Source organism: Asterias amurensis, chromosome 3 (assembly GCF_032118995.1).
Source record: "Asterias amurensis chromosome 3, ASM3211899v1".
In the NCBI taxonomy this organism is placed as follows: Eukaryota; Metazoa; Echinodermata; class Asteroidea; order Forcipulatida; family Asteriidae; genus Asterias; species Asterias amurensis.
The window spans coordinates 23,327,946-23,354,622 of NC_092650.1; the positions used below are offsets into that span (position 1 = coordinate 23,327,946).

The window sequence follows — 26,677 nt, forward strand, 5'->3', positions numbered from 1 at the left end:
ATTTCTTTGTAATTATTAAAGCTGTTTTAATAAGTCAAATAGGCAGACAATTTTACAGGTCTTAAATATACAGGATATGTAAAGTGTTTTATCAAAAAATGGAATCAAAATCCGAGATTAAACACTGAAAAAAAAGTCGGAACAAAATTACCACAAAACAAACAAAAATTACCTGCCGAGAAAAAGCTCTTCCCCGGCCCATTTAATAATAATAATAAAAATAATATTACCCGACTGTAAACAGATTATCAAGCCAACTTCGATGTAAAATATTATTACAAAAATCTGTAATAATTTTAGAAGTCCATAATCCTATCGGGAAATGAGTGATTACTCATTGTGAAATACTACACACAAAGTGCAAAAACTTACAACTGTGTTCTTACAAAAAGGCTTTACTCGTCATGCGTTTTAAACTGTTTTACGTCATTAGAGACCTCAAAAAATTACCTCTATATAAATATATTGCCGGTTCTGACACTACAACCCCTTTTTTTTGGTGGTTTGTAAGCTATATCGGAATGACCAAAACAAGAAAAGAAAAAAAAACTTTTGTCAGAGAAATGTTTCAGTCACCTTTTAGCTAGCCTTGGAGAGAAACAGGTTTTAAAAATACAGTCCAAACTGTAAATGGCGGCCAATCCGAAGTAACTGGAGAAAATTTTCTTCTTGATAGTCAACTTGTGCACTTTGTACTATAAGAAGTTCTGGCAACACACTTGGTAAAAGTAGGTAATGACCGTAGCACCATTTCGCAGATAAACACCTCGGCAAATTACACAAAAACAAACATGACGGGATAAAGTGTTGAGCCCACAAGTCCCATCTCTCTTCCAACCCTTCTAAGGAAGTTGTGAAAAATTTAAATTCTACTTCAATAAATTTGAAATCTGTACACGTGTGAATATTAAAAGTGGCACTATCTGAAATTCGAATATCGATCCATGTCCTGTATACATTTCAACTGAACAACTCCGTTATCTTGTACGCTCCTTGAAAATTTGCATTCAATAAAATCAACAAAACATTAGTAATCAAACTCAATGATACCAAATCAAAAGAACCTTTTATATGCAACTGTTTTTGAAACATACAAAAAGGCAAGAATGCATTAGAAGAAAATTGAACCAGGAAATGCTGTTATGTGGTATCCAGTGACAAAGAAAAGAAAATAGTAACGTTAAACACACCCAAGGCCAAAGATCATGGAGTTGCAACATACAAAGAACACAACAAACAACCTGGAGGGTCTAGTTTCATAAAGCTGCTCAAGCAGGAAACATTGATTAATAATTCTCTGCTAAGCGAAAATAGGCAGGGGACCAGTCACTGATTGTTCATGTGACAAGGTGTGTTAGCTGGTAACCTCATAATGGTGAGAATAACTTATAATGCGCTTAGCAACTTTTTGTGCCAATCAGCTCCATGGAATTCCCTACACAATGCATGCTACCAGCAAAAATTGTGAATGGTTTTCATGCAAATATTATTGACTTAAGGACTTTTGGCATACAACAATGTCTGTTGAAATGACTCTGTAAAATTTGGTGGAAAGTTCAAGATTCTGTCGACTAACAAACCTTTGGTCATGACAGGTTTACCTCAAACTTGTTACTAAGTCAATACAAGGCAAATGATGCTAGCTCATCAAAAGCACTTGTAAAACCTTTGGACTGTTCAACTCGTTCAACTCTGACATACAGGGTAACAAACTTTAAAACAGGTTTGTCTGGTGACGACTCAATGCGCAAAACAAATCTCACAGCGTTTCCTTGAAGGTGCTACCATTAAAGGAACACGTTGCCTTGGATCGGACGAGTTGGTCAAAACAAAAGCGTTTGTAACCGTTTTTTATAAAATGCATATGGTTGGAAAGATGTTTTAAAAGTAGAATACAATGATCCACACAAGTTTGCCTCGAAATTGCGTGGTTTTCCTTCTACTGTGCGAACTAACATGGTCGGCCATTTATGGGAGTCAAAATTTTGACCCCCATAAATGGCCGACGTGTTTAGTCGACGAGGTAAAAGGAAAACCACGCAATTTCGAGGCATGTTTGTGTGGATTATTGTATTCTACTTTTACCACAGTTTTTTACCAATATGCATTTTATAAAAAACGGTTACAAAGGCTTTTCAAAAACCAACTCGACCGATCCAAGGCAACGTGTTCCTTTAACACAGCGACTGTGAAATTTGTTTGGGTTAGAGCTGTCGGAACACAGAACATCTGAAACAGTGATCAAGGGGTACTTTGGGGTCAGCCAAGTGAGTGTGACCCATGCATCTTGATGATTGAGAATGTATGGGTAAAACACATGTTACATTTAATATGCCTGCTAGATGTTTCATATAACACAAAATGGGGTCTTGGGAGATTTTTCAAAGTCGCTAATGGATTGGCCACACAAGCAGGGTCCCTTTAAAGCCATTGGACACTTTCGGTAAACAGTATTGTCCAAGGCCCACACTTTGTGTATCACAACTTATATATAAAATAACAAACCTGTACAAATTTAGGCTCAATTGGTCATTGGAGTCGGGAGAAAATAACGGGAAAACCCACCCTTGTTTCCGCACGTTTCATGGGTCATGACATGTGTTTAAAATAAATCCGTAATTCTTGATATCGAGAATTGATGTTGTTTTAATATGTGAACTTTTATTTTAATTTGTTTTTGTTCTGAAAGTGTCCAATGGCTTTAAAGTTGTTGCAAACTATGATCACTTCAAGCATGCAGCATTAAAGGGGCAACTGGCCTTAATAGTAGTCTTGAAAAAAAAAAAAGACACTCGGGAAATACAGCATATGTGGTTAATTTTCATAGAGCTGCTTATGCAGAAAATGTTGCCTAACAATGTCCTGCTTTGCAGAAATGAGCAGGGTACCACTTGAACATCTTGGGTACTTGTGACATGGCAGTTTGACTGGTAACCTTTTTCTAGTAAGCAAACATTGGTTGTGCTAAGCTACTCTTTCTGCTCTTAAGCAGCTCTTTGAAATTAGAACAAGTTTGAAGAATTGTGAAGACTGTGCGTTACTTTTTCCAATAGTGTTTTCAAGCCGGTGTAAAACAATAGAAGATGTCGACGAAGGAACACTGGTAGGCCAGATGAATTCCATGGTCATCACAGTGGTCCCGTGGTTAGACAGCAGGACTTGCAATCACAAGGTTGTGGGTTTGAATCCTACAAAGCTAACCGCTGATTTCACAATGACTAGAAGAATAAAGTGTTGTCGTCTAGTTACTGAATCACAATTTCTTGATTTGTGCAATTCATAATCATAAACGTTTGTTTGAGAGAGATTGGCTGTTGCCAGCTAGGTGTTGATATCCCCTTGTTGGGGCTTGCCGGTTTTCATCTTGACAAGAAGATCATCTTAACAAACAAACTAGTTTGGGGTGTAACTTCACACCGCCACTCCATCACAAAAAGAAAGTCTTTGCAAGTAAACAAAGGCTGCAAAAAAAAAAAAAGGCAAGCCTCCAAAAATAAAAATAAAGTCTTTTTCAAATTGTTTTCAGAAGAGAGTTCATCACACTTCCAGATGTCCCATCTCTGGATCAATCCATCTTCTCGTACTTGGTTTCTTAATATTTTACACCATCCATCAAGACACTTTTCAAATTTTCACCACCCCAAAAAATCCCACTTTTTAAATACGTCTTTACACTGTGTGGATATAGCCCTCTATTGTACAGCTGCACAGCGGCAGTACTTTGTGCTATGTCACTAAAGGTGCAGTCACGCCTTCCCAAGAAAGCAGACAGATGGGGTCGATTCTCCCTGTACCTCCTGAGAAGGCAGAGTGCCTCCTAGGCGCCTCCTGGCCTGTAGAGGGGGGTATTTCGATCAGTCCAGTGCCTCCCCGGCCTCGCGGTTCATCGCCGGTGCTTGCCCCTTCTGTTGCATGCAGCTTCTGGCAACAGATTCAAACAATCTGGGGAAAAAAAATGGAAAAAAATAGTATCAATAAAAAAAAAAAAATAAACAAATGCATCTTTAAACTCTTTCACTAACCGACCGGTCGCTAGCTTGATTCATTGTTCAGGCCTGATACTCCACAGAGGCAACAGAAGAGATTGCCTCTTTGCCGCGAGTCACTGCCTTGGTGCCCTTGAAATGCCTCAGAAGAAATTTAGTTTCCTCATAGGGTGTCCTTTACCAAGGAGAAAATGCCTTGGTGCCCTTCTCATTTCAAAAACGAAGTATACAGGCCTTATTTTCTAGCACACTGCAGTGAGAATTGTATTGTGCGTGGAGCATTCTATTGGTGCAGTAAGAACGCATTCTATTGGTTGTTTTGCTCCACGCACAATACGCACATGCTCATTCAACCAATAGAATGTTTTCTCTTTGCGTCGTGATCGTGATCGTTTTCTCATCAGTGTGACTCGGCCTTTACACTGGGTGACTTGTTTATCGTTTTTCATTGAAGCATTATCAAAGCGACTTTTCACACAATTTTATCATGTATGTAGGAGAATCTCTGTAGTACAGTGTTTAAGTTCGCTTTTCTGAGAGTCCTCGGCGTCACATCCAGAATAAATGAAATTGAAATGCCAAGAAAACGAGGTACTCACTTCTCAATCTCTGGAGCACAGTGGACAAACTCATGATTCCAAAACTTGAAGCTTGGATTTCTGATGAGGTCAATGAAGGTGATGAGAAGGCCCCAGGGGTGCGGTCTGTTCACGATCAATCTCTCAAGCAGAACCCTAAAGATGAACAAACAGATTAAGTAAACAATTATTTCAATAATAAAACTAGGGTGGGTTTCGAACCTACAACCTTAGATATTTAAGAGCACATGTCTTTACACACGTTACGACCACCAAGCTTCGAATACAAATATAATCATATAAATACCGAGCCTTCACAAATTACTTCAAAGCTAAGGCCTACGTCAAACATTACACGTTTGCCGTGTCAAACACATTTTATTTTTCGCTCGGCAAAAGTGCGGCAATTAAAACAAATGGGTGTTAAATGTTGAAATTAGTAAAATAGTTTGCCGTATTAAAAGTAATTGAAAATGGCGCTGCGGGAAAACATTGCTTACCTTGTGATTTGTTCCTGCATTGCCTCTGTGTTTGCCTCAGCGAAGAGATACAGTAGCGTGCAGCTGAAGTAGTGTGTGTGACTGTTAGGGTACCGTAGCTGGTTGGCAATAGCATTCAGGAAAAGATACCGACCTATATATAGGGAAAAAGAAATTAGGCAACAAATGAGGTCAAGTGTGTCTCTAAATTAACAAAATTAATTATAGAATAAAGTCAGCCTTCCTTGCAGGCAATTGTAAAATATGTTTCCATATGATTCTTTGCTTTATTGGTTGGTGACCCAACAGTGGACTTAAAGACACTGGACACTATTGGTAATTGTCAAAGACCAGTCTTCTCACTTGCTGTATCTCAACATAAGCATAAGATAACAGACCTATGAAAATTTGAGCTCAATTGGTCTTCAAAGTTGCGAGATAATAATGAAAGAAAATAACACCCTTGTCACACGAAGTTGTGTGTGTTTAGATGGTTGATTTCGAGACCTCAAGTTCTAAATCTGATGTCTCGAAATCAAATTCGTGGAAAAGTACTTCTTTCTCGGAAACTATGGCACTTCAGAGGGAGCCATTTCTCACAATGTTTTATACCATTAACCTCTCCCCATTACTTGTCACCAAGAAGGGTTTTATGCTAATAATTATTTTGAGTAATTACCAATAGTGTCCACTGCCTTTAATTGAATCATGCATTAGCTAGTGGGGCTGCCGACTGCACCAGACAGATTAACTACTCATTCTTTAAGCTTAAAGCCATTGGAAACTTTCGGTAAGCAGTATTGTCCAAAGGCCCACACTTCATGTATCACAACTTATATATAGTATAACGAACCTGTGAAAATTTAAGCTCAGTGGGTCATCGGAGTCGGGAGAAAATAACGGGAAAACCCAACCTTGTTTCAGCACGTTTCGCCGTGTCATGACATGCGTTTAAAATAAATCTGTAATTCTCGATATCAAGAATTTATAATTGTTTTAATGTTTTCTCAAAAAGTAAAGCATTTCCTAGAATAATATTTTAAGAGAGGTCTTTCACCATTAACTTCTGTAAACCCTGTAGGTTATTTGTAAATCTGTGAACATTTATCTGTTTTTCTGTTCCGAAAATGTCCAATGCCGACACCCAGTGGTGAAAAGGTTGTCTAGTTTCTTCTGGCGTAACTCGGAAAATCTACAATGGAGTTTTTTTTTTGCAATATGAAGCTGTTATGAAGTAAGGTTGTGTTTGAAACAGCGACTTTGGCTACAGATCGCCCACCTGTGTTATTCTTTGACCAAAGTCGCCGTTTCAGATACGGCCTTTGCTTCTCCCAATTCAGTTACCTTCCGTATCCAGATCCACCACGAGATTCTGGAAGATGTCCATGTGTGAGGAATGCGTTATGGTGCTCATCGAGGGCGTGCTTCCCTTGCTGTGGATGTACGCAATGGCCTGAGAGCCGACGTACAGCACCAGCGCGTTCATCAGGGCAGTGTTGTAGCGCTGGCCGGGCTCTTGGGAGACCTGTAAGTGGCTGCGTAGCTCCGAGAGGAACGTAACCGGACTACGAGTCTTTAGGTACGAGTCAAGATCCTTGGGGGATGAGAGAGAAAGACTTTGGTTTAAATTTTGGTAGTGACCCTATTCACCTGACGTCATCGTCCCCAAAAATATTGGTTTCATAGTGTGACTAACAGTTTCCAAGTGTGACTGTGTAATACAAGTGTATAGCGAAGCGCGTTTACACACAGCATATTCATTCATTCAGTAACATTTATTTCAATGTTGTTACTCAATACAATAATCCACATTTACTTTGAAGATACAAAAGTTGTATTGTTTTAGGTATGACAAATTAAGTACACATTGAGTCAATAACAGGCAGCAATTTAAGGATAACATTTAGGTATTATAAGGTTATGCGAGATGCTAATGTTCCCTAAAATGGCGAACATTTAGTACAACCATGTACAACCAAAGTATGAGACACAGCCGACAAAGCTTAAAAACTACACCTCAGTTAATGGTTACCAGTTAAGGAACTGAGCTCTTAAGCTTTTAACAAAGACATAAAGAGAGGATGATGATTTCTTTACAGGCAGTTTGACTCCCAAAAAAGCACACATGTACATGGGTAAACTACAGCTGCAGTGACAGCTGTGGTGTGGGTTCGGATCCCGGTCGTGACACTTGCAACATAAAATTGGGGAGGTAGTGCTTTCTGCTCTACCGGCCAGGCTTCGAATTGATAATACCCAAGCCTACATTCGTATGGACTGTGAAAGGGGTAACCCTATTTCAGCCCTAGGAGTAGGTGGCAACGGCCTCTGGAAAATATAATTGTATCCCACACCTTGAAGTGGCCTTCAGGCCTTGTGTGTCAGGCGACTTGCATAAAAAAACTATAATTTTTTTTTTTTTTAAACGCGCAATAGCAAACATCCACATAACAATCTGAACAAGCAACAATCGATTATCCAGCCAACCAATCATGTGATGGATGTACATTGCTTGTGACTGTTCCCCCCCCCCCCATGAAAATAACTCGGTTGAAATTTTGTAGACAGCCATGCTTATCTGTAGTTAATAAAGTTTGTGTCAAAATTCATTCATACCTTCTTGAAGGTGGCTGGTTGAATCATGGCCGAGAAGTTCGTCATGATGCGCGGCGGCTGGGTGATATCCGTCAGCATGTCCACTTTCAGGTTCGGGGTGAACGGGTCCGGCAGACGCATGTTGCGCGGGAAGGCGCTCAGGATCAGATTGCGCATCTGGATGCAGTTGGGCGGGATGACGTCGCAGAATCCGTAGTGGTAGTCACACAAGAACTCCGGGAAGTCGTGCAGGAGCACCAACAGGACACGTAAACACCCCTGAGGTAAACAACAATTTTTTCAATAAAAACAGTAATAACTTAGAGAAAGAATGTCAGAAGGATTATCCCAAGGAAAACTTTAACTAAAGCTTTTAAAATAGTAAATGTTACAATACTAGAGTTTGCTAGGTTTAATTCTGCCGCGATTATGAATTGCTGAAGTTCTTTTTGGAATACACGTACAATCTTTGAAAACACGATGCACGAAACCACATGGTGCTGAGTATCCTCACAGTACACGGTCGCCCACTGGTCCATGCAGTATGCACCGCACATACACAACACACACAGCCGTCCAAAGTCCATTCTGACCAACACTCTGCACGCTGTGTTGGCTGTTGATGGCTGTTAATAATTCCATATTCATGATCTTCTTGACTAGAATTCAATGCAGTACACATGTATGTACGCAGTAAAGAATTGCCGCACGTTGTGCATAATGACTGCAGACTGTGCACATGGAGGAATTCTAATATCCTGGACAACTTTTGTCAACAGAGGGCGTTGCGGGGCAAAGTTCAATGAATGAATTATCGATGTGCGCTGTTGACTGATTGTTGATTTATGAAGATTTTGTCGCAAACGGAGTTCAAAACATGGTCGAAACAACCGACCCCATAACCACAAAGTCAATTAAGTTGTCGTTGATGGAAAAGTGATAATTTTAGGTATAAATTAAGAGATAAAGTCCTCCAAAAACGCAATTTTCAGGGCTTCACTTCCGTGTTTTTTCTTCCCGTTTTAAACTTTAGTGTTAAATACTTTGGGCTAGTGAAAAAAACCTGGGAGCGCTCGAGATTTTTTGTTGGCTCGCCCAGCGGGTTAAGGGAAACCCCTGTGAATCTTCCTAACCAGCATTGCTTGCTTCACCTTTTGTTTTAACAATTATGTTGTTACTTGTTGTGTTTTCTTAAATTGTAATACTTTTACGTACATTTACTTGAAATTCGGCTCATGACACTACTGGGCTTAAATCTGGGCTACTAAAGCTTCCTGGGGGCGAGTTGAGGGTACAGTTTACAAGCCCGGTGGGCTACAATACAAAAAGGCTCAAGCGCAAGGCCATGGCTACAATACAAAAAGGCTTAAAGTGCAAGGCCATGGCTACTATACAAAAAAGGCTTAAAGTGCAAGGCCGGTGTGTACCTACCTTGTACAGCAATGCTGTGTACTTTGGCAGCTCAGCGTTACGTAGGAAAGGAGCCAGAAACTTAAAGAGATCAATCAGGAGCTGGGCATACATTGGCCATCCTTGCTGTAGTGGGTCGATACAAAGAAAGGTAATCAAAATAATTGATGTTATTGTAATTATATTTGAATGGTTTAAAAGATAGAATTCAAATTGTTTACCGCAGTGGCAACATTTCTAGTGGTTACAAGAGATAAAGTTTAAGAAAAGAGAAAAAAAAGAAGCGTAAATAAATAAATAAGTTTAATTGTGTTACTGCATGATTTGACCTACTTCCACTTAAAGGTCAAAGTAAAGGTCACGTCCTGAATTGAAATTTGTCACTGTTTCCCATGTTAACAAAGTACCTATATCAGTATATCTATAAAAAAAAAAATCAAATATAGAGATTTGGGTCTAATAATATTTTCTATACATTTTTACAGAAAATAAAAAAAGAAACCAAATAAATAACTGTCTTAAATGCTTATCCCTGACAAACAACAATTTAATAAAGCATGATTTGAACAAACGACCTCCAGTTTAACAGGGCGTTGCTCTACAAACAGCACGATCTATGTTCAACTCCAAAGTTTGAAACTTCCCATCGCTGTCTTACCTTCTGTTGTGGTAACATGGCCAGCATCCTTGCGATAAAGATCCGATGAGAGATCAGCTCTAGCCAGGAGTATACGAACCCTGGGGCTTTGGAAGGCCTCAACACATGTAAGGCATTGCTGAAGTAAAAAAATAAAAACACAAGAGGGAAAGATAAAAATTAATTCAAATGTTGAAGAACTTTCGGAGAGCATAAATCAGAGCCTTTAGCACACCTCTGCTTATGCTCCAGCTCCCGGGCTCGGGCACTACAGGGGTCGAAATTGCCACTAGACAGCTAGACTGGGACTACCAGATTTACAGCCGGACTACTGATTTTTCCAGTTTGATAGCCCGACGGGATAGTGGAAAAACAATGCAAAAATCTCACCACAAACAATAAAGAACTGTGCTATTGTAAAGTTTATGTCTGTGACGCAAGACATAATGTGTCTTTCGGGCTATCAAAATCTCATCAGGGCTACTATGAATTCTGGGTTACTAGCCCTGCTGACTACCATGAAAATACACTTAATTTCGACCCCTGCACTATCATGATTTTGCAGAGTGTACATTTTGCAGGATGTTTCCAGCATCAAATTGAACTTAGACCTGGACCCACAGCCGGAATTTCAAAATGAATTTCTAGCAAACGGTCTACATTGTAGCCTTTGAAAATACTCAGGTTTAATCAGCACATGCTTTTACAAAGTTTGACTTCAAAACTTGTTGACAAGAGTAATGGAAAGGGTTGCTGAAAACATTATTAAACTTATTTGGTTTGAAACTTTCTTCTTCTTCAAGATTCACATCCAGTTAGCAGGGAATATCTGCTTGTGCGCGTGGGTAGGCATACACAGAGTTATGGGGACTTTTTCCAAATGGAACAAAGGTCCCCACAAAATTCTTCGTTGTTAAACTGGGTCCCCCACAATGTGATTCTTTAGAAAAGGGAATAACAGAACAACAATAGCAAATCCCAACAACTGTGCGTGCAAAAGACTGCGTGCAGGTAGTCCACTTGACTAGTGCTGGGCGAATAGCGAAATTTTGATATTCGGATACCGCTGGCCAACTATCCGAAATTAACCGGATATTCGAATAGTTTTTTTCGCCGCTAGAGGGTGCTATTAATATATATTTTTTTGCCGCTAGAGGGCGCTGTTTGTTTGTGAATGAGATCGTATAGGCGGATTGATATTAGTTTTAGACAGTGTCACTCGGTTCATTCATAAAAATAACCGGATCTAATTTAAAGATGGCGATTTGCTTTTTCTTTTGATCGTGATTGACTCTACGTGAAGGAAAACTTTCATAATCTTTGAACAAATTATGTCAGAAATGTCATTGTTTTAACTCTTCACGGAGGTGAGCATAATTAAATACTTAATTTATGCTGTTTTATGCTGTCTTAATAGAAGTTTCATAAGGATTCAGACAAAACATTCCTATCAGTTGTCGCCCGACGTTCGCGGATATTCGGATATTAAAAGAATATCCGGTTACTTGGTTGTACAGAACTATCTGGTTTATAACATGTATAAATAGGTATTCGCGCCCTATGCGGATATCCGGTTAAGAAATAAAAGGCATTCGCGGTTACGGATAGGAAAACCTATTCGCCATTAACCGGATATTCAAATAATTCGCCCAGGCCTACACTTGACTAGGCATTCTTTGTTGATCACAAGTGCAGAATTTGGCAGGGAAAGCAGAGCCTTGAAATTAGGCCCAGGGCCCAATTTCTTAGCGCTGCTTAACGGTAAGTAAATTTGCGTGCTTACTGTAGCAGAACAATTTGCTACGGTGCAAGCGTATTTCACAGGTTAGCAGAAAAATTGGGCGGCCATATTGCGTGTTTACCATGAGTTTGCATTGTGACGTCATTTATTTTCGTGCAGTAAGCACCGGAAAGTTAGCATGCCTTTTCGTGGGGTTACGATTAGCAGCGCTATGAAATGGAAATCGCACAGTAAGCAAAAAAAAATGGTCGCTAAGCAGCGCTTTGAAATTGGGCCCTGGTCTAAACTGAGTAAAAATCCCAGGCCTTCATGATGGGGAATAAAGGGTAATAGGGCAAAGCTTTGACTTCCAACATTAGAAACATGGATGTTTTATTGGTAACGATAAAAGCATTAATGAGGTGAATGCTTACCAGAAGGCCGTCATGATCTGGTAGTTGATGGCTTCCAGTATCTGCTCCGGGGCATTGAGCTCCAGGAGGAGCATATTGAAGATGCGATGGTACGGCAACTGCTGGAACTCTGTATGGCGTACCTCATGGTCCTGAAGGAGTACCCCAGCTACAATGCCAAGGACCTACAAAAGGAACACAGACGCAGGTATGGGTAAAGTCATGTCATGGCCGAGAGCGGTTCAAAGCACTAGACACAAGCCCCGGGTGACATTTCATAAAGCTTGCAAGCATACAAACTTGCTAAGCACATACAATAATTGCTTAGCAGAAACTGGGTATAAGCAAACATTCCATCAAGTTTGCATTGTTGCAACTGGGGCGCCACTCATGCTTTTTTCTTTAAAAGTAGAAGAAATTTGCTCAGCAGTATTTTCTGCTTTACAGCTTTATGAAATTTGGCCCTGGTGTTTCTGATCAGCAGACTGTGGGTTTGAGTCTCTGTTGTAGCTCTTGTGTCCTTGAGCAAGATACTTTTCTTTAATAAGTGCCTTTTCTTTGGATGGGACATTAAGCTTTCAGCATGTTTACCAGTACTGGTATTTACAACTCTCCCAAAAAAGTCGCTCTGTGACTTTCACCTTTTTCTCAAAAACTTGATGACTAATGAAGCTGAAACTATGCAGCTTCAATCTCAGCGAGTAGGGATTCATGTCATGGCAAAAATCGTAATCTACAAAAGGTAACAAAACCCTTAAAGAATATAAAATTCATGTCAGAAGCAAAAATCCCAATGCAGTATAATTTCTTTCTGCTTACCTTGTTCAGCAGATTGATCTTGGTGACTGCATTACTAGCGTCTCCAGAGTGTTTGACGAGGAGAGCAATCAGCCGCACGAAGGCGTCCAGGGTGTGGAAACACTTTGCCCTGGTCAGCGTCGGGGTGTGGGCCTGCTCAGAGAGAGCCCTGTAGCAGAGGTCCACGCACAGCTCCGTACAGATGCGGAAGAATCGGGTGATGAGGTCATCTGTCTTGAGGATTCCCTGCTGGTGCATCTGATTGAATAAGAGCGGGTGACAGAGTTTAGAGTTTGGGCCAATCAGGTGCTGGGAAACAACCGTACGTTGGTAAATTGCATGTTTAATATGTGATGCGATCAAGCTAAATGAGTCGTATTCTAGGTCATTTTAAATTTGTTTTATACATTTGAAATGAGTAATCTATGCATGCTTTAATACTGTTAAACCTCGTGTTGGTACCAACTTTTGTTGTGAAAGTAGAAAAATGGGCTTAAAGTTGAGTTGTTTATTGAACATACATCTGCACATTATCTTTCAATGCAAATTTTAACCCCTTTTTATGTTATAAATCAGGAAGGAAGTTGCCAACACAAACATTAATATTTATAAAACAAATATTGTTGTTGATAATTCACCCCTATCGGCCTGTTTTGGCTTGTTTCTCCAAAATTATATTTCCGACAAAGGAATCATTTTAGCTTGATCACATCACAATTTAGCGTAAGAAATGGCATCTTTGAGAAAGAAAATCTTGAGAACCACGGACAGTCTCCTTACCTGGTTTACAAATGCAGAGAAAGCCTTGGTGCTGTCCTTGCCGCTGGCGGGTGAGTGATACATGCTGACCCACTCCCTCAGCAGGTACTCGGTCTTCTCTCGCAGGCCTGGTGGGTCGTCAAACTCCCTGGCCTGTGAGATGCCTGAATGCATCATGGAGGTGGGGCCACCGGGGGCCTTGTCCAGGAAGGCGGGGTCATGGTTCTGACGGACGACCTCGATCAAGTGTTGTAGACTGTGGATGGGGGGGACACAGAACAAATTAACGGATCTCTAACATTTCAGTTTTTCTTTTTCCATAACACAATTCATGGATCTATGGAATTGACAAAATGCATCGATATCACACATTCTAACAAATATGAAATTATAGCAATTTTAATTTTTTTTACAAATTATTATAAAGCAAACTTTTGTTGTTGGACACACAAAATAATCCTGTCTCAATGTATGGTAACAATGTACAAAACTACTTCAGATACATATGAAGCAAGAACCCCAGACATCTTTTTTGTTACAACCCTTCTTTAACCATTGTGGGAAAGCACCATTAAAGAAAGAGGCTAAAATGACACATCCTTTTTAGTCAAGCAACTCACACCTGTTATCTCTATGTAATTCCTTTTACAAACAGACTTAATTGGATCATGCACAAAACCAGTAGGACCGCTGACTGCCCCAGGCAGATAAACCTTATTTAAGAAACCATATTTTGTTGTGCTGAATACTCTTTGTGCTTAAAGACACTGTACGCTATTGGTAATTATCAAAGAACAGTCTTCTCACTTGGTGTGTCTCAACATGTGCATAAAATAACAAATTTGAGCTCGATTGGTCATCGGAGTTGCGAGATATTAATGAAAGAAGAAAAAAAACACCTTAGTCACACACGATTGTGTGCTTTCAGATGCTTGATTTCGAGACCTCAAATTCTAAACTTGAGGTCTCGAAATCAAATTTGTGGAAAATTACCCCTTTCTCGAAAACTACATCACTTCAGAGGGAGCTGTTTCTCACAATGTTTTATACTATCAACCTCTCCCCATAACTCGTTACCACTTGTTACCAAGTAAGGTTTTATGATAATAATTATTTTGAGTAATTACCAATAGTGTGCATTGCCTTCAAGCAGTTTTTAATCAGCACCCGACTATTCTACAAAAAGCAGTACCATGGCATGATACTTACCCATCTGGTGGGTTGGGTGTCTGACTGGCGATGCGTGCTAGGATGTGCAGCGTGTTGTAGAGGTCCGCCTCGTTCAGGATGTTACTCTGTTTCTCCTCGATCAGGTAGCGACGGACGAGGTTCATGGCAAAGGCTACTGCGGTGTAGTTCAGCCCATTCTCCATCGACTGCAAACCCAAAAAATAAAACACTCAGTTATCTTGTTTGAAAACTAAAAGGAAAATTCCCCAAAGTTTTTGTTGTTGCTCATTAGGAAAATGGTGAAAATGAAGCCCGGTTCATACTTCCTGCGAATGCTGAAATCAAATTTTTACGTCACAGGGTTGTTCTCGCAGCAAATGTTTTGCAGGAGTTGAGCACAACTCAACTGATGCAAATTAGATTTTTTGTGATGTCAAAACTCAGATCACATTCACAGGAAGTATGAACCAGGCTTTAGAGTAGAATTACAATGCATCTGTGAATGCTCATTTGAGTTTATGCACCAATGTCTTTGTGCTTAAGCAGCTTAATGAAATTTGGCCCTGCATAGAAAACATGGCTCTATGTTTTGACTGTATCGTTTATCCACCCCTCCACACTAAAAAAAAGAAGAAGAAAAAAAAAGAAATCAGTTACTGTTACCATTTCAAGTTGCAACACAACTTGGGGGATTAAAGAAGTATCTTTTTCCATAGCCTTATTACTTCAAAGTAAAATGATTCTCGCAAAATGCTTTATAATATCGAAAGTAGATGTACTTCTAACTGGGTTTGTTTTTATTGTCATTAATTGAGTCTTGGGCAGGTCACATCGCAACGAGGTATGACCAAAGGTGGGCATGCAAAACAACCGACTTGACTCCAAGAAACCGGACAAGAAAAAGACGGCGACCAAACAGAAGATGGAGAGATGAAATAAGTAAATAAAGGGGCATTGCTTCCATTGGTGAAGAGGCTTTCCTTCTGCAGTGGAGTGAAATAGGCTAGACAGAATCGACTCTTTTACCTGTGCAAGTTGCATATCAAATGTCTGCATATTAATGAGGTGAGCCCTGAACAGCTGCTCCACAGCGTCCAAGTTGTACTTGTGGTCACCGCGTGTCTCGCACACAACTCTGCAAATAAAGTCAACACAAATATAATAGGGGGTGAACAAAGAAAAACTTATCATATGGCGTTTCTCAGGAATCGAACCAGGGCCACATTGGTGACATGCGAGCGTTTTATGCAGTAGCCACTCAAGGTTTTTTTCAAAATTGTGAGGCATTCTGGACTCAAATTTGGCCGGGAAAAAAACTGAATTGTAAAAAGCTCCACAGAAGTGTTTTACTTGGTGTTTATGTTGGGTTACGAAGCTCAATCAAGAAATTTTTGAAAGGTTTTATTTTAAGGTTTTATAAATTTGATCGCGTCAGCCCATTCATCACGTGAATCGGTCCGATACGCTTCCTTGTGCATAGACCTTTTTGAAAATACCCATTGCGCTAATTGTTGAATGAGGTGCATGCTGGTCTAGCTAGCGATCAAACTTGAGTGCTAGCTAGACCAGCATGCACCTCATTCCACCCCTTAGGCACTCGTACTAAGAGTGCGTTTTGGCAATCCCAACCAGAAACATTGGTTGAGCGTTTTTGGCAGGTTCGATTGACACGGTTGAGCGCGGTGACGATGCTGTTCAGACTAACCGGTATAACCGACTCGTGGACTCGGTTGCGTTTTGGTTGGGGTTGCCAAAACGCATTCCAAATATTTGCGATGAAGTCCATGGGGAGAAAATCCCGAATATTATTTCAGGTTTTGTGGGGAGAGACAGAAAGTGCTGGACTGACCTGGTAACCTGTTTGTTGGTCCACTGAGGGCCGTAAGCCCGTTGGTCTTGTAGTGATTTCAGAACCAAGATGTGACAGTCTCTGTAGCGTAGAGCTAGCTCAGGATCCATGGTCTGTGGCGTGTAGCCTTCAAGGATGCCCTCAACGGCCTGGTGGGAGACAGGGTGAAAGAAATAAACGCAGGACGTAAAAGTTACATTCACAAAACCAAGCATTTAGATGTTAAATTTGCATCGGGGATAGAGAATATTAGTTGTGCTTTACCCATACACCGATGTGAGATTTGCACTGTGCATTAATACTCAACATCTTCCTGAGAGGCAGTTCGAACTAAATATTTTAGCAGCAGGTGCAAGACAAATGATATTCTATATCCCACATGCAAATATAACATCAACTTTTTAAACGGTTGCAGTATCCACTGCTCAAATATTGGATTCAACGAGCCAGTCAATCTCGGTGATCTTATCGCTAGACCTCTATTCAAGAAAGGCAAAGGTTATGGGTTTGAACCTTGTGTATTGTATGTCAAGGAGATTGGGAAAGTACCTAGTTAACAGTGCCGTTATAGGTTAATGTTTCTTCTCTTCATATAAACTTATTTGAAGAAAAACGTCTTAGTTTGTTTACATTTAAATAAACTCACAATGCTAAAACAAAACAAAAACCAACAAAACCCAGTCTGGTCCCTGTTTGTGGGTCCAATTTGTGCATCACAACAACCTGTAGTCACTTTCATCTTTGCATCCGGGAAACATGACCAAGAGAGTATTAAGGTCTCATACAGCTTTCTAGCATCAACTTCTCTTTGAAAGTTACTTATGAAGAAAAAATTAGTTTAGCAAGAACATAGCGAAAAACCAGTCAAGGACAAACCTTTTGCAGGAGTGCGAGAGCCGTGACTATCTCCCTGGAGTTTCTGGCTAGCACCACCGCCTCCAGCAGTGTGTGTAAGACCTGCATGTGTTGATTCTGGGTAGAGGACTGGATCAGAGCGTGGAGGTGCTGTTCGATCTCAGAGACACACTTGTCGTAAATCTGGGTGATTTCGTCCGTGGCGTACGATTGCTGCAAGAATGCAAGAGGAGATGTCACACTTTTTAGAGTCTTGACAGGGAGAAAGACTTCACACCTTTAGTAATTACTTCAACACAATTTTACCACTTGGTAAAGAGCAATGGAGAGCTGTTGATATTATAAAACGTTGTTAGGCTTGGACCCAGTTGCCAGTTTAAACCTTGTGCATTTTGTACAGTGCTTCCATGATCAAAAAAGCCCCAGAATAAATAATGGATGGCTAAAACCTGACAGCATGTAGTAACGTTCAAAACATGACTTGACAAACTGGAACACAATATGAACATTTTGCAAGTTCAAGAAAAAATCATCTAGATTGCTATTTGTTCCATATAGATCAGGGTTTTCTATACACACCATGGTCCTGTGGTTAGACTACAGGACTTAAATTTACAATGTCGTGAGTTCGAATCCTACCCAAGCTAACCGCTGATTTCACAATGACTAGAAATAAGTATTGACGTTTAGTTACTGCATCACAATTTCTTGATTTATGCAATTCATGAGAGAGATTGGCTGTTCCCAACTTGGCATTCGTATCCCCTTGCGGGAGTTTGCCGTGTTCCCTTGATTGGGAAGATCATCTGAACAAACAAACAAACAAACAAACAAACAAACAAACAAACAAACAAACAAGCTAGGTTCCTACCTGCATGGGTTTGACCAGGAATCCTGGGGGCTGGTTAGCCTCTAGTGTCGGCTGGAAGCCGGGGATACTGCGGGCAAACTCTTCATATACAGCTATCTGGCCAGCAGGAACACCGCCAACCTATCATGCAAACAAAGCAGACACAATCAATTAATAACAATCATAATCATTTATTTTTGATAGATCACCGGTGAGGATACACTTAAGGCCAAGTAAGAAAAGAATCATGTTTAGCGTCCCCGCCCGCTTCCTTTTTTAGAGGCCGCCTCCTCCCTTTTTTTTTTTTTTTTTACTTTACTGATTTTTGGGGTTGAACAAAGAACTGACTAGAGTGGGATTTGAACCAACGACCTCCGGAAATGTTTTTTAATAATTTTATTTGTTTTAATATTTTTTTTTTTTGTAAATGGAAAAAAGGGATGTTTTATAACAATCTCATCAAGAAAGTACTTTACTTTAAAAATTGGTCGGGCAGTCATTAAAAAATAAAGGGTCCTCTTCCTTCTTTTTTTTTTAAATCTTGAAAATGAAATATAAAAAGTAAAAAGCCCCTTGGGTATCTTCAATTCGAAGCCTGGCCGGTAGAGCAGAGAGCACAACCTCCCCAATTTTACGTAGCAAGTGTCACGACCGGGATTTGAACCCACAATCTGCTGATCAAACATCAGAGCTTGAATCTGGTGCTCTTAACCGCTCCGCCATGACACGCCACATGATATGATTGACTCTTACCTTCAGTCTGATCTGTTCCGGCATTCTCTCTGCCTGGTATGTCAGGACAACCGGGTCACAATAGCGTCGGTTCTCATTGCGAGCGTGCTTGCGCAGTTCAATTTCCTAAAAGGAAAAGAGAGAGAGAGAGAGAGAGAAATGATAAATGTTATCAGTGTAAGTATTGCATATAAAACGTCAACAACTGGTTTTGAGTTTAGATCTTTACCGTGCTGCCAAATATGTAGTGCGAACAAGTTAAATCAATCACAAGAACCATCTCTGCCCTCACAGGTACCATTTATTCCTGGGTGAAGAGAAGCAATTGTAGTTTAGTGTTTTGCTCAAGGACACAAGTGTCATGACAGGGATTTGAACCTACACCCTAATGACTCAACAACCAGAACTTAAGTCCACTCGGCCAAGACACAAAGTATAAGTTTCGAGAAAAACGCAGAATAAACCTAGAGGTCCTGTCTGACCCATCCCATCCCATGTACCCTTTTGCAACGTAGAATTAGGACACAATGCTACAACAACTCCTCTGTCCCTACTGCAATCCGTTTTTACAATGGCTCTCAAGTCTGCTGTGTTGTATGCGTTGTCGAATTTAAGGACCTCTCTTGTGTACATTTTACCTTGAATATAAATATTGCTGTGCATAATTTTTAATCCATGCCAGATACATATTTTTAGACCTGATATTCTTAATTAATAATTTTATCTGTCTGTTTATTGTTAAATAATTTTAAGTGTTTTTGTCTGTACTGTTTGAATCATGGCCAGTTTTAATTTCCCCAGTGTGGGATAATAAAGTTCTTATCTTATCTTAGGTACATGTAACTCTGGGTTGAAACTCTAACAACCAACCCTGGGGTTGACCCAATTATTGACTCTTTAACATTCCTCCCTTACCGTTGCAAGACGCCTGTCCATCTCTGGGATGGCTTTCTCCACGGCACATTTCTGGATGAAACAGCAAGCAAGCTCCACATTCTCTGTAGCTACCACGTTGGCTGCTTGGTCAATCAACTCCTTAGTCTGTGGGGTGCCTCCCTGTGGTGTGACAACAAAATAGGCGTTAATGACTTAAGCCGGAAAAGGAAATAACCTTGCCATCACAGGAACAACATATCAGGCTGAGTTATGCCGTTACATTTTTTGGGCAGAAGGCACAGTAATTTTGTTAGGTTCTTTTTGTAAACTTATCATCAGCAATTGTTCATTCTTCCATATTGTTCAGTTTTTTGATTTGTTAAAGCTTTTGAACACTTTCGGTAAACAGTATTGTCCAAAGGCCCGCAGTTCGTGTATCACAACTTATATATAAAATAACAAACCTGTGAAAATTGAGGCTCAATCGGTCATTGGAGTCGGGAGAAAATAACGGGAAAACCCTCCCTTGTTTCCGCACGTTTTGTCGATATCGAGAATTGATAATTGTTTTAATGTTTTCTCAAAATGTAAAGCATTTCATGGAATATAATTTCAAGAGAAGTCTTTCACCATTACCTTCTGTAAACCCTGTAAGTTATTTGTAAATCTGTGACCTTTTTCTTTTTCTGTTCCGTAAGTGTCCAATGGCTTCGAGCGTTAATGTTTGTTTGAGGAAGCTTGTGGATCAGAAACTATACCTCTTTTTTTTTTGACCATGATAAGTCCAAAGACCTGTGTTATAATCAGTAGAATTAAGTTCATCACTTCCACATTCCTTGCATCAAAGAAAAACAGATAGGGGTAAATCAGGCCTGTGTTTTATAGTGACAATGACCAAAACAGGTGTCTTCAGACATAACTGATCTAGAGGTACGCCAAAATTGATCTTGGTTCAAGTAGTGTACATGGACATCTCTTGAGAAAAAAAATATTCTCAAAGTAGACTGACTTCCTTTTTTTTGTTCAGGTAAAAGATCTTGGTCTTTATAAATCTGTTTAAAGGCAATGGACACTATTGGTAATTGTCAAAGACTAGCCTTCACAGTTGGTGTATCTCAACATATGCATAAAATAACACACCTGTGAAAATTTGAGCTCAATCGGTCATCGAACTTGCGAGATAGTAATGAAAGAAAAAATACCCTTGTCACACGAAGTTGTGTGCGTTTATATAGTTGATTTCGAGACCTCAAGTTCTAATTTTGAGGTCTTGAAATCAAATTCGTGGTAAATTACTTCTTTCTCGAAAACTATGGCACTTCAGAGGGAGCCATTTCTCACAATATTTTATACCATCAACCTCTACCCATTACTTGTCACCACCAAAGGTTTTACGCTAATAACTATTTTGAGTAATTACCGATAGTGTCCACTGCCTTTAACATTTCTGGATAGTTATCTTTCAGTATCAGTAATATACATTTAGTATTGGTAATTTATATTTCAAAATCGCTAACTGGAAACCAAGCCTACAACCCAGTTAGATTTTAACAACCTTTTACGTACATGTTGGTTGAACAGAACTCTTAAGAAAAGCTTCACCAATAGCTAAAGCTTAATGTATATTTGGTATGCGGTAACAACCATGTGTGTATCTACTTGCCAGGTAGAGTTGTTCTTAGAGAACTGTCTTGCTTTATTCTACTGCCGCGGAGTAGATAATCGGAGGTTCGGGAGACTTCTCAGTTCTGAAAAGAACTGTCCTGCTTTTTAACTATTACCAGGGCGGATGGTATAGAAAATAGACTGGACTACTACTTTAGCTTATAGGATCGTAATTAACTGTACTGCCGCGGAGTCAGTTCTGAATTGGTCTCAACGTTTCGACTAGCTTGCTCTAGTCATCAGCTGGAGACTGAAGAGGTAAGAGAAGAGTGGGCTTAATCGTGTATTGGTCCCCAAAATGCAGACCAGGTAAAAGAACAAACAACAACAAGTAAACAAACATAAACAGATTGAGAATATTTTAAAAGCAATCTGAAAATGCATTATAGCACATTGGTTTAAGGGGATAACCAAATTATATTTTTATTTTAAGAAAATTTGCAGAAATAGGATGCAAAAACAAAACTTGATCTCATAAAGTAATAAAGTAAACTCCTTGTTCCAGTTGTTATCTCTTTTTTGTATACAGGCGAGATTCGCACAGTCTATGAACAGCCTTACCTTGAGTGCAGTGATACATGCCGACTTGAACATATTGCTGATGCTTGTCAGTAGAGGCTCACGGCATGTGATCATAGCCATACCCGCTGTCAGGTTACGCACCATGTGATGCGCAGCGATGCGCATGCGATTCTCCTCGGGGTCCAACGCAAAATCCTAGAAAGGACAAAAGAAAACCATGCAGTGTTTAAAAGAGTTCAATTTCATGGAGGTCACCGTGGTCTTGCAGCAAGTTGGCTGAAGAGAAGTGTTAGGGGTCTTGTCAAAATTAATCCAGGACAGGTAGTCCTCTCCAAAATTTGTGTTGTATTTTCAATGAAAGACGTAGTTTTACTCGCTTAAAGGCACACAGTTCTCCAATGCACTAAAAGACATGCCCTATGCCAATGCACCCAGATGAGCGCTCTACGGTTTGACTGGTTGATTAATAAAAAGTATCAACAAACTTGCAGCTTTGGAGCAATTTGAAAGGTTTGGAGTGTCAGCGGTTTGTAAAAAAAACGTAACCCCAGGCACTAAGAACTTTTCCCATCATGGTTTCTCAAACACCAACTTTCGAATAAGATGAATTAATGGCAGGTAAATAATTATTATGATAATAATTCGGGGGGGCTAGTCGTCCTTACTCGCAGCTAAGAGCTGAATTGCGAAGGACGCGGCTACAACGTGTTCCAGAAGCAGGCATACAAGGGCGCATTCAGCTGCCAGCCACATCAAACCCATTATGACCATGGGGCACAACTCAACTCACATATGGCCCCGACCGGGAATCGAACCGGGGTCACCTTGGTGAGAGGCGAGCGCTGTACACACAAGCCAACCGTGCCACCCGAGTAAAGAACCTTGTCCTGGACTAATTTTGACAAGGACCCTTGTCCATAGGGCAGCCTTGCTTTCAAGTCATCCTTGAAAAGGCAAATGCATCTATACATAACACGTTCTTCAATTTCTGGTAACTGCAGTCAATCAATAACACAAGTACGAGATGATCTTGAACAATGAGACATTAACCTTTCTGATATCTGTGTGAGGTCAATCAATAACATTTACCTTTCTGACGATCTGTTCACACGTAGTCAGAGCAATCTTGATTGATCTATCCACAACGGGATGGACTAGTTCCTGGACTGCTCTCTCCAGCATGGGTCGTACACAGCTACGAAGCTGTGGATGCTGCTGGAATAGTGGAATCTGTAGATGGAGCATAAGAAACCAGTCTCAGTAATATTAATAATGCTCTTTAAAACCAATGGTCAACTACTTTACATGAAAATTTTTGGGCTACTTACAGCAACAAAATTTGCTTAAAGGATTTGGGTACCTTTTCAAAATGTCCATAGATTTACACTAATCATTAAACTTACAGGGTTTTAAGATAATGGTAGTGGAAAGCTTCCCTTCAAATATTACTTACTAAGGTGCTGTAGTTTTTGAGAAATGAGTAAAACAAAGTCATGAAAATGCGTTTGTAAATGATTTTTAAAAAAAATCGTCTCATGAGACAACAATTTTTTTCATGACATTATTTACTCATTTCCCAAAAACTACAGCACCTCAGCACGTAATATTTTTAGGGAAGCTTTCCACTATCATTATCTTACAACTGTGTAAGTTTAGTGTAAATCTGAGGACATTGTGTTTTTTGTCCTACAAAAGTTACATAGACCCTTTAAGCAAAAACTTATTTCACAGGTTAACAAGAAAACTAGTCAGCCACCTGGCGTGTTCACCATGGATTTACATTGTTATGTCATTCATTATTCATACAGTAAGCACAGGACGGTTTGCGTACCTTTTTGTGTGTTACAATTAGCCGCGTTATGAAATGGAACTCCTGCAGTAAGACAACCAATTCAACATTGAGCAGCTTCATATAATTTTCCCAGTATGAATGCCGATTTTCTTCAGACATTTTAGAACAACTAGTTACTTTCTCCTGATTGAATGCAATATTTTATTTGTATGCCCAATGGACCACTTACTTGTGCATTGATGGCAATATGAGGAGCCAGACCAGCAAGTGAAGACGTGTTCAGATCGTGGAAGCTGAACTGTGGTACGGGCGCAGCGGACTGCTGCGCCGCCGGGGCGCCACCTGCCGTCGGGGCAACTGCAGGTGTCGTCACGGTAGACAGCGTCGGCGTGGGCATGGTATCCGTCACCAGAGATGCCATAGAACCCGCGGTGCTGCTGGGTATCGGAGTGCTGGTGTTTGGCTGGACGCTGGGCTGCTGTTGTTGTTGTTGTTGTTGTTGTTGCATTGGTGGCTGGGTTAACGGCTGCTCCTCCCCGGCCTTCTTGGTGCCGGTAAGTTTCTCGTGGAGATGGCGGAGCTGTGAGGAATCCGTTAGGTAGTTGTAGGTCTTTACATCCTGTGAAAACGAAAATGGAAGAAAAGTTGACAAAATAAATCAATTTCTTTAAACCCGTTAAAGAACCATAGCTTATAAACAGGCACGATAAGCCACTTTCACACTGCAACTCTTATCCCCATGGAACACAGCCGCAGGGAGGCCCCCAGGACTTTTTTTCACCCCAATGTTAACCAAACACACAATCATAATATCCCCGTTAAGCAAAGCCATAAGCCATAGCTAAAATGTCATAGAGCTAATAAAGCTAAACAAACTTGCTAAGCACAGGACAAAATTTGCTTAGCACAGAAGAAACGCGCTTTGCAGAAAACAAGTTACCAACCCCAAATTCCACACAGTTTATATTGTTGCCCCCTGTTCCCCACTCATTTTTCTGGTAAAAGCGAAGAAACGTGCTAAGCAGAAAATCTCCATCATGAAAATGGGACCCCCACACTAAGCAATGAATCTTTCAAACTCACTTTGGGTTCCAGCCCCATGTTCTTGCACAGCACTTCCACCTCAAACTTGAGATTGAGTTTGAGATTGGGCTCCTGGTGGAGCTCGACCAGTACTCCCATGATGGCCATCGTCCACGGGTTGGGCGGCTTGAAGACGCGGCTCTTGCTGCAAGATTCCATCACCTTGGCAACGAAGGGGACAACGTAGAGAAGCTCCTGCTGGCCAAGGTGGTACGCCTCAAGGATCAGGGACTTCATGTCGAGATCCTGTTTGGGAGAAGATCAACAATGTTCAAGATTTAAAGCTAGCAATCAGGAGTCACTTCAACAAACAGTACAGCAATATGCTCTGTTCAAAACCGCAGTTTTACCCCCCCCCCCAAAAAAAAAAAAAATAAAATTACTAGAGCGGGATTTAACGACCAGTCAACAATCAAATTTCTTACAGCAGATTTTGCAAATGTGATCTCTGGATTAATCCTTTCATTCCAAATGGAGGCTTAAATAGACTGTGCACTTTACCCTGCTTGAGCCCAAAAAGTCAACTTTGGTCACCCAAGATAACATACAAAAAGACACTGGAGCCTGAACAAAGGCCATAATATTAAAAAGCAGTACTTTTGTCCATGTTTGCCCTCCATACCCAATTCTGACAATCATTGGAAAGAGAAAGATTGGATCTTTCCGATGATCAGGTCCCAATTCCATGGCTCTGCTTACCACGGAATTCTGCGCTTACGACCACGTAACGTGGAGTACGCACACACAGAAGCCACAATTCGCCGCTAACCCGTGAAATACGCTTGTCGTAAGCACAGAACTCCCTGCTACCGTAAGCGCCGATTCTTTGCTTACGGTAAGCAGAGCCATAAAATTGGGCCAAGATGGTGGAGGATTTAGTTCAAATGATGGTACAACACTGACGGACATTCATGACACTATTTTAACAAATTTGTTAATGAGTCTTACAATTTGTAGGATAGGTTTGTTCTTTGCCAATGTCAGCATTCCCAACCAGTGACCCAGATTCTTGAGAAGAGTCCGATCCGAGAAGTTGGCGTCACTTTTGTCCGAGCTCAGTAAAACCTATTGGAAAGAGAGGAAAAGAATAATAATAATATTAATAATAATAATAGACAGCATTTTAAATACGTTCTACTTTGAAAACTAAATCATAGCGCTTACAAAAATATTTAGTACAGGAAAATAAATTAATGAAAAATCAATTGAATTAATGAAATGAAAGCCACCTGAATGCAATAAGTTGATTTATGTTGAAATAGGTATGTTTTGACAATTTTCTTGAATTTGTCAGTTGATTTGGCATTTTGGATTGAGCGTGGTAGACTGTTCAACTACTTCGCCGCAGTGACTGTAAATGTTCTATCACCAGCCTTGTTATGGTTGCGTGGGACAGTCAGCTGGAATTGGTTGGAGCTGGACCTTAGGTCAGGTCTTGAAGGAACGTAATGTATAAAAGAGAGGAAATCATCAACACAGGAAAAAAATACTGGGATGAAGGCGACTAGCGAGTACTTCACAGTGGCAATAAACTGGTTTTGCGTTATTCAAAAGGTTTTGGAAACGTTGGACTTTCCCACATACATTGACATAAAATCAGGGGTGAGAGCCATTGCTGACAAAAGAGGAAACTTGGATGATCTAATTGATCAAATTCCATTAAAATAGTCTGATGCCGCACCAGTTTCTCTCCTACTAAACAGGAAACACTAGGCATGCAACTGTCCGTTGAAAAAGAGGAAAATTTTCGAAGGCACAACGCAAGTGTGGAGCGAGGCAGACGAATTGCCACGGGACATGAGACCCACAATGGTACCCTAGAAAATGTTGAGGTTTATTATGCTCTAAGGTGCAATAAGCATGTACTAGGCTGATTTTACATTATTGTAGTTGTACATTGTTGTTGCC

General features: G+C 40.3%; 1 protein-coding gene across 3 annotated transcripts in view; it reads right to left on the bottom strand.

Annotated features, from left to right (window-relative positions):
- Window positions 1-12: 12 nt before the first annotated feature.
- The window catches only part of LOC139934365 (CCR4-NOT transcription complex subunit 1-like), a 55,372-nt gene continuing 28,707 nt past the window's right edge, over window positions 13-26,677 (bottom strand). For all 3 annotated transcript variants that reach the window (XM_071928558.1, XM_071928557.1, XM_071928560.1), the window contains 22 exons: window positions 25,718-25,834; window positions 24,770-25,015; window positions 23,916-24,305; window positions 22,984-23,124; window positions 21,934-22,089; window positions 19,747-19,887; window positions 18,853-18,957; window positions 18,121-18,240; window positions 17,271-17,462; window positions 16,395-16,543; window positions 15,572-15,680; window positions 14,585-14,751; window positions 13,397-13,631; window positions 12,638-12,874; window positions 11,840-12,003; window positions 9,707-9,824; window positions 9,070-9,174; window positions 7,660-7,917; window positions 6,388-6,637; window positions 5,065-5,197; window positions 4,586-4,720; window positions 13-3,942 (listed from right to left, as the gene is read on the bottom strand). In XM_071928558.1, coding sequence (XP_071784659.1) covers window positions 3,855-3,942; window positions 4,586-4,720; window positions 5,065-5,197; window positions 6,388-6,637; window positions 7,660-7,917; window positions 9,070-9,174; window positions 9,707-9,824; window positions 11,840-12,003; window positions 12,638-12,874; window positions 13,397-13,631; window positions 14,585-14,751; window positions 15,572-15,680; window positions 16,395-16,543; window positions 17,271-17,462; window positions 18,121-18,240; window positions 18,853-18,957; window positions 19,747-19,887; window positions 21,934-22,089; window positions 22,984-23,124; window positions 23,916-24,305; window positions 24,770-25,015; window positions 25,718-25,834 — 3,756 coding nt within the window. In that variant the 3' untranslated portion in view covers window positions 13-3,854. The remainder of the gene's footprint in view (window positions 3,943-4,585; window positions 4,721-5,064; window positions 5,198-6,387; window positions 6,638-7,659; window positions 7,918-9,069; window positions 9,175-9,706; window positions 9,825-11,839; window positions 12,004-12,637; window positions 12,875-13,396; window positions 13,632-14,584; window positions 14,752-15,571; window positions 15,681-16,394; window positions 16,544-17,270; window positions 17,463-18,120; window positions 18,241-18,852; window positions 18,958-19,746; window positions 19,888-21,933; window positions 22,090-22,983; window positions 23,125-23,915; window positions 24,306-24,769; window positions 25,016-25,717; window positions 25,835-26,677) is intronic.